Source organism: Quercus lobata, chromosome 11 (genome assembly GCF_001633185.2).
Source record: "Quercus lobata isolate SW786 chromosome 11, ValleyOak3.0 Primary Assembly, whole genome shotgun sequence".
Lineage (NCBI taxonomy): Eukaryota > Viridiplantae > Streptophyta > Magnoliopsida > Fagales > Fagaceae > Quercus > Quercus lobata.
The window spans coordinates 48,222,222-48,235,414 of NC_044914.1; the positions used below are offsets into that span (position 1 = coordinate 48,222,222).

The following is a 13,193-nucleotide window of genomic DNA, read 5'->3' on the forward strand; positions in this document are numbered from 1 at the left end:
TTAAGACAAAAAAGTAATCTTAGTGTTAAGTTTAAATTTGAATTAATAACAACTAACCACCTATGATTTGTTATAAGGAGATGATCTACAACAAGGGAGATGAACAAGTAAAATCAACTTGAGCTACATTGTTGGCTTAATCGGTACTGGTCAGTCCAGTCCAACTTTTAATCTTCGGCCTACATTGTTGGCTTCCAATTATAATTGTTGGGCTATTTTTCCATTCAACTTGAGCTTTATTTTTATATTATCAAAAATAAATAAATAAATAAATATATATATATATATATATTTTTGTTAAGGTTTTCTTAAATATTTTTTCTTAAATATAAAAAATTTATATGTATACAAAATCAGTTCAGTCCGGTCCGGTCCGGTCTGGTCTGACCAATCATTCCAGTTTAAAAGGGTTTTTTTAACACCCCTGGAGCGTACCTTGGCTGATGCCACAGCGTTCAACAAGAGGTTCTCAGATTTGGTTAGTATAATCACATAAATATATACAATATGTTTAGAGTAAAAATGTATTTCACAATTGTATCAAGGTAGCAAGTTATTAATAATTGACAATTTAGCGGGGACAATGGTAAACCTATGTGAGTATTAAGTATTAACAACAATTTCTAAATGGAAAAAGTTTACCTCCAACCTACTACGTAGCTATTGAAAAAATTAGGAATAGTGAGACTCCTCTCTCTTAAAGTTTGGGGAAATTACACTCCACTCCAAACTTGAAGGGGGAAAAATCCACTCCAAACTTGAAGGGGAAAAACATTTTTCCCCTAACATTCGATTGACCAAAATTTGTTAAATTAATATTAAAAATGTTAGGATAAATTGCAAATTACACCCCTAAAACTTAGGAGTATTTGAATTTTATATTCCGAAGTTTCAGAATTTGGATTTTACCCCCTGAAGTTTGGGGGTGTTTAGATTTTACATACCAACGTTTTAGAATTTGGAGTTTATCCTCTAAATTTTAGTGGTGTTTGGATTGTACTCAAAAATTTGGAGTGTTTGGATTTTGCACCCTAAAGTTTCAAAATTTGTGAGTGTAAAATCTAAACACTTCCAAACTTTAAGGGTAAAATCTAAATTCTAAAATGTCAGGATGTAAAATCCAAATACCTCAAACTTTAGGGGGTAAAATCCAAATTCTGAAATTTTAGAGTATAAAATCCAAACACCTCCAAACTTTAGGGGTGTAATTTGCAATTTACCCAAAATGTTATCTATAAACCCGTCCTTTGTTTAAGGGCAAGTTTTCAAAAATTATCTTCCATTTTGAAATTAAAATTCATTGTATTAAATTTTTAATTGAAGTGTGTTTTAAAATATTATGAATTTTTAAAATTTTTTTTTTCCTTTTTCAACGGATTATGGAGAGATTTGCCATTGCAAGTGTTATGGTGCTCGATAAATTTTGCCTTTTATTCTAAATTTATCCGTTATTTTCATATTAACCATGGTTGAATTTTGTAAAGAGATTCTTATAGAAATTTAGAATACTTCGTTACTAATATAAATAAAAGGGTGAGTGTTTTTCCTCTTCAGGTTTGGGATTAAGTGTCATTCCCTCAAATCTCAAGAGATGAGAGTGTAATTACCCCAAGAAATTATTCACTTATATTTTTAGTCACATGAATTTTCAAATGAGTTATATGACTTATTTAAATAATATGCATGGATAGTCTAATATTGCTACATAGCAAGTTGAAGGAGATTACATTGGGAGGCTCTTTACTTCAACTAGTCTTCGCATTCCTCGAATGGATCTCTTAATTGTTGAGAGGATGCCCTAAAGCCATATGTAAGGCATACCTAGTAAAACTTATAAGTAAACTAGATATAGAGATGGCAAACAGTTGGAGGAAAACCTTGTCCCTTGCCAATATAGCAATTCTGAAAAATTATGTGTTTATAGCATTATTTAAAAGGAAAAACTTATATATAGATTTTTAGGAATTGTACCTTAGGTTCCTCAATTGAACTCAATTAAACAGTTGAATTGACCAAAGTTGTAAAGATGGTGCTATTTCAAAGACAATTAATTTTAACTATGTGCTTCATTGGGCAATGCAACTCCAATAGGGTAGAACTTAGGTATAAACTCCCCAATTGAATTTAACCGCGTGGATGAATTGACTAATGCAGTACAATTTTTTTTTTTTTGCTAAACATATTATTACAACCTACAAATCTTATCATTTAGTCGTAAGTTGTAGCACATGTGACATTTAAAAATCAAATGAATTACATGTGTCGTACATCCAACTACAATTAAATGTTTCCATATTTATAGTTAAAAAAAAAAAAAAAAAGTTATTTGCAGCTTGCATAGCAAGGTTTGCAACTAGTTATCATGAATTGTGCTAATGCAATTTCTTTGGTAATCTTAAATTCCCATATATGTCATGCAAAACACTAATAAACCTATCACATTTCCTGGGAGTTTGTAATTTTCATCACATCAAGGAAACCAAACACATGCTCTAAAAGACTGTATAGAGGAGATTAATGATTTGTATGTGTTCCATTGCCACCTACTTGTGAAAAAGAAGAAGAAGAAGAAGAAGAAGAGGGAAATCCCACAACTAATGCAAGAAATTTTCAATTCCTAGTGTGCATGAATGATTCTTTTTCTCTTGGCATTCTGTTTCACAAGAGGAACACAAAAAATGAAATGGTAATTTAAGATTGTTCAATCAATGGAAAGTGCAACAATGGAAACTTCCAATTTCAAGAAAATACATTCGTGCGGTGGGTGCTCAAACTACAAGGAGAGGCCTTGGACATGTATGGTATATGGAATCGACCATATTATGACTATTGTGACTCTCTTAGGCACATAGGACACTATTGACACCAATAATTTGAAAGGACAATCATTTGATCCATATAATACTAATGGATTCTTATAATACCAAAATGCAGACTTTTGTTATATTGTACAACCATAAGAGCATAAGGTTAATCCACCTTAAGAACTAATTCCATGAAATGAGTTTTATAACACAAAAAAAAAAAGAAAAAAAAAAAGGAAAAGAAAAACAAAAGAAGCTAAAGATATAGAATCACAAGATGAAACTAAATAAATACTGCAAAGAAAGCTTTTACTTCAACCTAATTAAAAAGATAATAGTGGGCGGGACCTTGAAGATGAAGCTACACCACTGTCCGCACCTGACATTGTTGATGTAGAAACATCATCCCATTGCTCATGCATTTCAGTTCTGACATATTCAACCTCTTCGCAGCTTTGTTGAACATTAGGAGTTTTTTGCAATGTTTGGACTGCCTCCAACTGCATTGCAACTTCTTTCATTGTAGGTCGTTTCTTCCCATTCAAGTTCAAGCACATTTTTGCAAGGTTTGCAATTGCTATGATTTCTTCTTGTTTAGCATCCTTCATAACTCTAGCATCAATAATATCAAACAAATTGTTCTCCTCCATTGAATGAATGAGATATGTGGCTAAACTTCTGCATTCTTTTGCCCTTGTAAAAGAAATCGGTTTTTCTCCAGTTAAGAGCTCAACAAGGACAACACCAAAACTATAAACATCACTCTTTTCTGTAAACTGACTTGATTGGAAATACTCAGGGTCCAAATATCCAAAAGTGCCTTGTACTACTGTGGTTAGGTGAGTTTGATCAACAGCAATGGATCTTGAAGTCCCAAAATCTGCTACTTTTGCTCTGTACTTATCATCTAAGAGAATGTTTGTAGTCTTAATGTCTCGGTGGTAAATGGGTGTAGAAGCTGCTGAGTGTAAGTAGAAAAGAGCTCCTGCAACTTCTGTAGCAATTCGTAAGCGCATTTCCCATGTTGCTGGAAACTCCTCATTTTGTTCATAGAGATATTGGGATAGAGTTCCATTAGGAATGAATTCATAAACTAGCAAAGGAACTTTTGTCTCCAAACAACAACCAAGTAGTTTAACCACATTCCTATGGTTAATTTGTGAAAGAATGACAACTTCATTAATGAAGTCTTCGAGTTTTCCTTCATCAATTACTTTGGACTTTTTTACTGCAACAATTTTCCCATCTATCAACATACCTTTATAAACAGTGCCATGTCCTCCTTGACCAAGAATTCTATTCACATTAAAATTGTCAGTGGCCTTTTCCGAATCCTTTGAGTTAAACAATTTGGTAGTTTTCTCAACAGTTACTTCACTTGAAGACAATTGTTGTTGCAATAATAAACCACCATTTTGTTTGAAGAACTTCTCCTTGCGCTTAATATTCTTCCTTTTTTTTACCACTTTGTATGACCACCATCCACCAATGAACAGAAATAATAGTCCAATGATGCCTGTGCTAATACCTGTATAACACAATCAAATGAGAAAGATTACTCCTAGTTTAGCTTATAATAGGGACAACTTCTTCGAATGGCAAAAGGCTAGACAAACTATCCCATAACTAAAGTAGTTAACTTACATTAACAAGTTGTAATCAAAGAGATACGCAAAAAGTGGGTTGTAGATGGAGGATAAAAGATAATAGAAAAGAAGTTTAGCAAAAAAAAAAAAATGATAATAGAAAAGAACAAGCATTAAGTTCTAAATGGTCCAATATACCTAAAGAGTCAAGACCAATCGAAAGCTTATAATAGTTTTGAACAAAATAGAGACAACTTCTTTGAACACCAAAAGGCTAGACAAACTATTCCGTGACAAAAGTATGTTAACTTACATTGACAAGTAGTAATCAAAGAGAATGATACTCTAAAATTCTTGGAAAATTTGTTGAAAATTCGCATAAATTCTTTCGAGTTTTGTTGTGGGTCATCTTTATTTATTTATTTATTTTGAGTAAATAAAAACAACTTGTGGGTCATCTTCATAATGCCATTTGTTAGTAACCAATTGGTTTGTCGACAGAATGAATAGGAAATGTTTAAAAATTGACTTGATTCAAGGGAGTCGCCATCTAAAGAAGTATTAAAAACATAAAAAGATTAAGAGACAAAAGGGAAACAGTAAGCAACAATTGGGTTATTCTTCATTAAATATTATCCCTATGCCTTTACCATTTGGAGTTCCGAACCCACCTTCCTACTTTAGGTAAATCTTTTTTCAATTATTGTAGATCTCAGAGGGTAAAAGGACATACCTATTATGATAATTTTGTTACGAGACTTGTGATCAGAAATTGAAACACAATAATAATCCCCAGGAACATTTACACAGAGATATTGAAGATTGAAGAATCTACATGATCTTGGATTTGCGCATTCATCAATATTTGACATAGTGGCATGTAATAACGAACACAACATTAGAATAGATGTTCAAAATTATCAACAGTAAAACATGACAATGCAAAACTGACATTCATCCAAAAAGTCATTTCCACTGTATAATACAACTGGTCACTAGTCACTAAACAGTCTGATGTCCAAAAAGTATTCATCAAAATATAGTTTTTATCTTTTTATTTTTATGTTATTGTTTTTATAAATATGATATTTATTAACTATTAGTAGGCATTTATTATGATTTTTTTTAATATATATAATTATTTATTCTACGATTTAAAAAAATATTCGATGTGACAAGTTCTAATAGAGGGTATAAATATAAGAGATTATAGGGAATTTACCCTTTAATTTAATGAGCTCGATATGACATAAGAGTAATTAGAAGGAACAAAAAATATATTAGTCAGCTATATAAATGCATTACATGTTTTTAGTAGAAATTTAGGAGGCCATTATTTAAATTTATGTCCAAAATTATTTTTTTACCAAAAATACAAGAGGGTGGGAGGATTTTTGAAAAGTCAAAGGAACCACCCTATTGCCAACAATGAGGGAATTTCAAAGGTAGAAACTAGAAGTCTAGAAACCATCAAGGCCTAGAGACTAGGATAGTAAGGAAAGTACAAGGTTGGAAAGAACTATTGCTTTTATTGTTTTTTAAAGCAAGATGAGAAATGCTGATGAAGACGATAGCACAAGCTACCCAGATCTCAGCCCACCCCTCCCTCATCACTGATTCACCTCTTCGATTGCCAGCCATGCATTAACGAGCTTCGATCTTGACAACCGACCGTAGGCCATGCTCCACCAGGCTTTCCAACACACTGGCTGCCACCACCAATCTCCGATCTAGACGACACCGACCACCAGCCCACTCCACTCCACCCCCAAACCCACCCGATTTGACCGTCGCCGCCTCCATCCACTCCGATTCTCTCTTTCTTTATCTCTCTGTCCCTCAATCTCTCACTTTTTCTTCCCCCTCTCACTGAGTTTGTGAATAAATGATGTTTTTGTTTTGATTTTTGTTTCTTGTGTTGTTTATATATTTTGATTTTCTGTAATAATATTTGTTTGGATCCTAAGAAAATGTGAGAAACATGATAAAAATGGGTTTTCTAGAGTATTTTCAACAACACAACCAAACACTAGAAAATATTTTCCAAAGCATTTTTTGGAATGCAACCAAACACTTGAAAATATTTTCATTTCTTGAAAATATTTTCACTTAAAAATATTTTACGTTCAACCAAACACAACCTAAAATCCAAATTCAGAAACTTCTGAGTGTAAAATCCAAATACCCCCAAGTTTCATAAGGTAAAATCTAAATTTTGAAATTTTAGGGTGTAAAATCTAAACATCCCAACTTTAAGAGTGTTGTTTACAATTTAGCCTACTTTAAAATTTAATTTACTTGTAATAGTAGTCAAATGCACGTTATTCTCATTTACGAGAGGCTTTACTTAAGTTGAAAGTTCAAGAGGAAATTGAGAGGGAAAAAAGGGCTACAACTCGAGCGTTTACTTATTCCATTAGTCCACTTTCTATAATAATAATTATTATTATTATTATTATTATTATTATTATTATTGAAGATGATTGATAGGCTTAAAAAAGGAAGAGAACAAACAGGAACAAAGTAGAAGAAATAAATATACTTTGTCAAACTCCTTTTTTTTTTGTGGCAAAACTATACTATTGGTCCCTAAAATTTATCATGTGAGCGCAATTAATCCTTCAAGTTTCAAGCAAGCGCTATTAATCCCTCAAGTTTTAAAAATATGTGGTACTAGTCCTTTGGTTAACTTCATTTAGAAGTATTACTTACGTGGTTAATGGAATGCTGAATTGTTATTTTTTTTAATGATGTGGCATTTTTAATAGAAAATTACAAAATTATTTACAACTGGTACATATTTTACAGTTTATTGCAAGTGCTTTTACAAACTGATGAGTGGCATGTGAGTCATTATGTTTTTTTATTTTGCTAAAAAAATCTTAGACTCTCCAATATCTTCCTGTGACCCAAGCACTTCATCTTCCTTTACAGCCATTCTCCCAACCACTGTGGCTGCAGCTGCCGTCATTATCATCACCGCTCTTCCTCTGCCATAGCGACTCCTCCAAATGGCCTTCGTTGCCACTGTAGTAGCCAACACAAGCTCTGTCCTTCGCCATTCTCCATGAATGTCCATCGACTGCTTATCTCCTAAAGATCTTTATGTTTCTTTATTCAGATTTGTTTCCAAAGGATCCATAAATAGCTTGAAAAAATGTTTAAATTTGTTTCATTATAAATCTTCAAATGTTTGATGTATTATATTCAAGTTTTATTTTCCTTAAAAAAATTTGAAAAAAAATTGGTCCTTTTTCTTTCTCTACAATGAACCAATGGTAGTCACTGTGGGAATCTTTGTTGCCTATCACTTTTGTTGCTCTCAAAATATTTGTTGGTTTCTTGCTCCTGACACTAGACCACTCTCGTTAACAAGAGAGGATTTGTGGCCAATCAATTTAGATTAGAAAGAGAGTTACGTAAAAGACTTTGTATCCTCAAAGGCGGTTCTCTTCAACTCATATCTGGATTTTTGTTAAGAGAGTTTCTAGTAAATTATTGTTGGCTTTGAGGTGGTCGGGCTACTTGATTAGAAAATTGGAAAATGGTGAAGCGAAGAAAGGGAAAATAAGGAAGGAGAGATTGAGGGGCCGAAGCCAATCCTCTTTTTTTTTTTGGCATAAGAATTAATAAAATCCAATTAAAGATTACATGGCAACTTTATAATTAAAAAGCTGATATGGCATAGGACGCTTAAGTTGTCACGTAGTTTATAAGTGCAAGCAGTAAAATAATAAATGTCACGTCACTTTTCTGTTAGCCACATAAACAATATTTTTAACAGAAATTAGCCGAAAGACTAGCACCACTCATTTTTTAAACTTTAAGGATCAATAGTGTTTATTTGAAACTTAAGGGACCAATTGCGCTCACAGAGTAAACTTTAGAAACCAATAGTGTAGTTTCGTCCTTTTTTTTCCTAACATTATCAAACATAATTTTTGACAAATGATATACCAAAATAATTTTTTTTGGAAAACAATACTTGTCATAATTTTTTCTACAACTTAATAATATGTACAATTTTGATTGATAAATCATCACTTTCAAATAGACCCACATTTTTTTTTCAGCATTTATAGTCACTTATGTCCTAGTCGTGACACAAAAATATATCTACAACTTTGTCATATCCAAAATGAAATTTTATGGTTCACTCAAAATATAAATGAAATTTTGTGACAACATCAAAATTAATTAATTTAATCATTTTTATTTGTCTATGAAAATGAAACATACAATTAATTTATTAATAAATAGATTTAATAGAGTGCGAGAAGTGTACCTTGACATCCATCAACAAGATAGGGATTTCCTTCAAAGCCGGAGTCGCAAGAACATGTAAAAGTTGAACTCATATTACCCAATGACGAAGAACGATTTGCAAACTGACAGGTTGAGTGAGATGAATTACTTCCCATTACAAGAGAAGATAAGTTTGCATTTATTTCCCAATTTAATACCACCGGAACGTGAGACATTTTTTGGACTTCAAAGTGGCTTGTTAAATTTTCCTCGAACCACTTCTGATCTACTAAGAAGGCATACTTGCAATCTTCGGTTCTTTCAAAAGATGCTCTGCCCATTGACTGTATATTTGTGGTAAACACATCGAGATCTGAAGGGATTGTAGTTTTGCAACAGCCGATGCCATTGCAGCTACTGCCGTTTGACTGTATGGTGTCTTTTTCACAAACGGACATGCACCCACCATATATACTTAATGAGCTATTTGAGCCATCACTGGATAGAAGATAAGCCACGTTGGCACAACCCATGGCAACGAATATGTTTCTCAATTTTGAGAAGACAAAGGGACTTGATGCTAAGCTCACATTTAGTGTGCTACGACCATAAGGACACCACCATGACATAGGATAGTTGACGCGAAGTGTGCCCTCTAATGAAATGTCCAGCACCTCCAGATCTAATTTTCTTAAGAAAGGCTTGGGAGAGCCAAGAGTGTTGTTGCAATCTATCGCAAACGAATCGTCAATGTAGCAACCAGGTTCAATTCCAAAAGGGTATGGAATTGTAACGTTCCCACAAACTGCTGCTGCTCCACTACATGAACTGTTTCCCAAACCCACTGCTTCTATAAATACATTCATTGACCACAACAAAAACACCATTCCCACCGTCATACCCATCTCTCTCTCTCTCTCTCTCTGTGATGATGATGATGAGTATCAGTGTGAAACAGCAAGGCTAAGCCCTGACTTCTTATGATAAGCCACCACAAAATAAAAATAAAAATTCTAAATATTTCTATGGAAATTGGATAGAAGACCAAAGTCAACATCGAAGTCAGCAAAAGACTAGCAGCCCATATTGACGCGTGGCTTTTAATCTGGTCACTTTAGTAGTGCATGTCCTATTAACATTAGGACTTTCTCTACCATATGTTGTGGTTAAGGGTGTCTGTAGGTTGGATTTGGTGGGTAAGTTTTAGTTAATAAATTTTATTAAAAAAAACTTAGATATGAGATATATAAACTTACGGAAAATGAATATATATATATATATATATATATATATATAGATAGGTATGTTGGCTCAAGTTTTGGCGGTTTAAAAAACTTAACTCGCCAAGCAACCTGATCCATCACTTTAATAGTTTAATCTATCAACTTGGAAATAAATATCATATCCATGTGAGGGTAATGTGGAGCGATGCAAGTCGAGCGGTTTGAGTGAATTGAGTGAGTTATTGCACAATTCTAGTTGTGGCTGATAATATTGGAGATCACAAATCATGACATTATTAACAATCAAGAAGCACTAAGAATATATGGTATAAACAAAAAAGAGAAGGGTACCCAAGTCTAAAATAATTAGAGTTTCCTTTTTTTCATGGGTATTTACTACTTACAATGTTTTGGACTTAAAGTCTAACTTCTGCCTATCAAAAAAAGAGCCCATTAGATATGAAAAGCTACCTTTTTAAAGTTTTATTAGGCATGTTCATAAATCTGAGGAAAGTTCAAAAATCCATCAAAGACTTAGAATCTGTTCGTGTTATTTTATTATAATTTGATGATTTCTAAACTATGGTTTCAAGTTATAAGAATATTTCCTTTCAAAAAAAAAAAGTTATAAGAATATTTCACCAAAAAAAAGTTATAAGAATATGTTTAGGAATGAGCTCTAGTAGAGCAGATAATAGGAGGACAGATACAAGGCTACACGTGTAAATGACTGCTTGTTGAACATGGTAGCTGTGCTTGTTGAACATGGTAGCTGTGTTTGTTGAAGTGGTCAATCACTTCTTTTACAACAAAATGATAAAAATATCTAAAAGTTTTGTTAACTGGAGTCCGGCAGCACCGGTAAATGAGCCATGGGCCCACTTGCTTAGGAAAATGGTAAAAAATAACTTTTATTTCTGGCGTGAAAATTGGTTTCTTTGTTGAAGTGGTAGGTCTTTCCCCCACATTTTCCTCAATTTCACTTTTTTTTTTTTAATTTTTTTTCTCCCCCAATTTTACATTATTAGTATTTTACTTTTTATCTCTTTTTTTTTTTTTTACCAAAATCAAACTCACTTCTAAAAAAGAAATATCAAACTCACTTTCTCTCACTTTACCATTATCAAACCCACTTCAAAAAAAAAGAAAAAACAAATAAAAGTTCAAATGTTTAATGTAAAATTAAACAATTATTTTATAAGTAGTTACAATAATTTTATTTTATTAAATTCATAACAAGAGCTAGGCAGCACATGTTAATGAGTCAGCTGTTGGACCCCACTTGTATAGGAAAATAATATAAGTTAACGTTTCAGATGGTATTTCTTTAGCGAGAAAATTCTGGGTGAGATGGGCTTATAACTTAAAACCAAAAAATATATAAGTCATTTTTAAAAAAATAAATAAATAAAAATAAAAAGTCAAGACTCAAGTCAAGATAAAGCCATTTGATTTTGCAGAATCTATATCAATTTTAAATGTATCTCACTAACAATTCTCGAAACCCAAAATGTCCATCAATGCAAAACATTAAAAGATTCCAACAAATTGACAAAGTCCCAATAAAGTAGACGAATTTGTTATTGAAATGAACAAACACTATGTGGTCCTTTGAAAGAGAATATAGACTCCATTAATATAGCTCAATAATATCTAGCCACAACATGGTACTCCACAAGAGCATCCCCAGAGGTAAGATTGAAAAAATGTGACTTTGCTTGCACAAATCCACATGCTAACCGGAAAGCACCAATCCCACCTATAATTGGCATCTCACGGACTGGATGAAACATTGCATTCCTGCCCCAAATAGTGAGACTGCTACCGTTGAATTTCCCAGTTGTGAAAACAAGTTCAGGGCCAAAAGTAGGCCTACAATTCTTGTTGGCCAGCGAACCCATATAGACTTTGAGCTCGATCCACAAGCATGGAGATGGGTTCAGGCCCTTCTGTTAATGGGTCATCAAAGATGTTTAGTAGTCCAAACAAGTTGGGCGATTTCTTAGTCATTGATGCTTCAACTACTTCCACTGCACTTGGGTTTTTTCCTGATAGTGTGTCATGAAAGTAAAAGTGGAGCCTAGAGACTTTCTCTTTGGCATGAGTTTGAACATTCTTCTCCCACAAGGTTATAAGAGCATCATATCAGGTGTGTCAAATGCCAAATTTTTGGCATTTGGCACACCAAACACCAATATTCATGCTTTGTGAGATGCTCCAAATCTCAAATTTTTTTGCAACGTGCTACAATGCAATTTCATTTATGGAATTGCACTGTAGCATGTTGCAAATTTTTTTATTATTTGTTTATTCAAAAGGTGACACTGTTGGTTTTAAATGCTTTAGTGTTGGTTTTTTTAATATTTTTTCAATATTTGTATATATTATTTTAATATATAGAATGGAAGAATAGAAGATGTGATGTACACTGAATTGTAAAATGGTGGGTTAAAATAATAAAGTAGTTTTTTTGATGTATCAAAATAGCATTTTTTTTGCAACTCCTAATGAGAATGCTCCAATTTCAAATGTTTTTAACTTTCTCTCTGCATACAATTATACATAAATCAATCCTAAAATATCAAAATCAAATTGAGCTATTTACTCATAGTTCACACCCAGAAAAAATATGCACTATAACAAAAAAGAATAGTCGCAATTGAAACTTTAAATGCTATTGTTTATATGGCTCAAATCGACTTAAGATCACCAACATTTGGTCAAAGTGGTACCTTGCAAGGTACATAATACCTAGGGGTTGAAGGCGGGTTCAAGTTTAGGAGGTTGGACGGTAGTATATGACCATTTCTAACCAATACATACATATACATATATATGTATACACACACACAGAGGATGTGTGCCGTAAATGTCAAATTAGTCCTTGGAGTTTCATTTTTAATAGTTTTGTATGCCATTTTGTTAAAATGATTCTTCCGTCCAAATCTATTAGCAAATAAAGCTATTTTAAATATCATTTATAATTTGTTTTAAATAATACTAATCAAACAACAGGTCTATCAAATGACACATCTAATGTATTCAGCCAAAAAAAAAAAAAAGAGACTTTTAGTCTTCTATAAGTTATTGACTTTTTTCAATTAAAAAAGAAGAAAAGGAAAATCCCACAACTAATGCAAGAAAAGGCAATTGAAAACTGTTTAATCAATGGAAAGTGCAACAACAGAAACTTCCAATTTCAAGAAAATACAATCATGCAGTGGGTGCTCGAAGTACAAGGAGAGGCCTTGGACATGTATGGTATATGGGATCGACCATATTATGACTATTGTAACTCTTTTAGGCACATAGAATGCTATTGACACCAATAATTT

At 32.8% G+C, this 13,193-nt stretch overlaps 1 protein-coding gene and 1 pseudogene across 2 annotated transcripts; both read right to left on the reverse strand.

Moving 5' to 3' along the window:
• Nucleotides 1-2,920: 2,920 nt before the first annotated feature.
• Nucleotides 2,921-9,638, reverse strand: LOC115968161 (wall-associated receptor kinase-like 10). Of its 2 annotated transcripts, XM_031087462.1 has the most exons (3): nt 8,676-9,638; nt 5,124-5,255; nt 2,921-4,332 (listed from the first exon to the last, which is right to left on the reverse strand). In XM_031087462.1, exons 1-3 carry the CDS (start codon nt 9,538-9,540, stop codon nt 3,128-3,130), a joined length of 2,202 nt encoding a protein of 733 aa, XP_030943322.1. In that variant the 5' UTR covers nt 9,541-9,638; the 3' UTR covers nt 2,921-3,127. The 2 variants fall into 2 exon arrangements, with proteins under 2 accessions (XP_030943322.1, XP_030943323.1); XM_031087463.1 differs by lacking the exon at nt 5,124-5,255 and having other exon boundaries at nt 8,676-9,637.
• Nucleotides 9,639-11,501: 1,863 nt separating this feature from the next.
• Nucleotides 11,502-13,114, reverse strand: LOC115967022 (annotated as a pseudogene).
• Nucleotides 13,115-13,193: the final 79 nt, after the last annotated feature.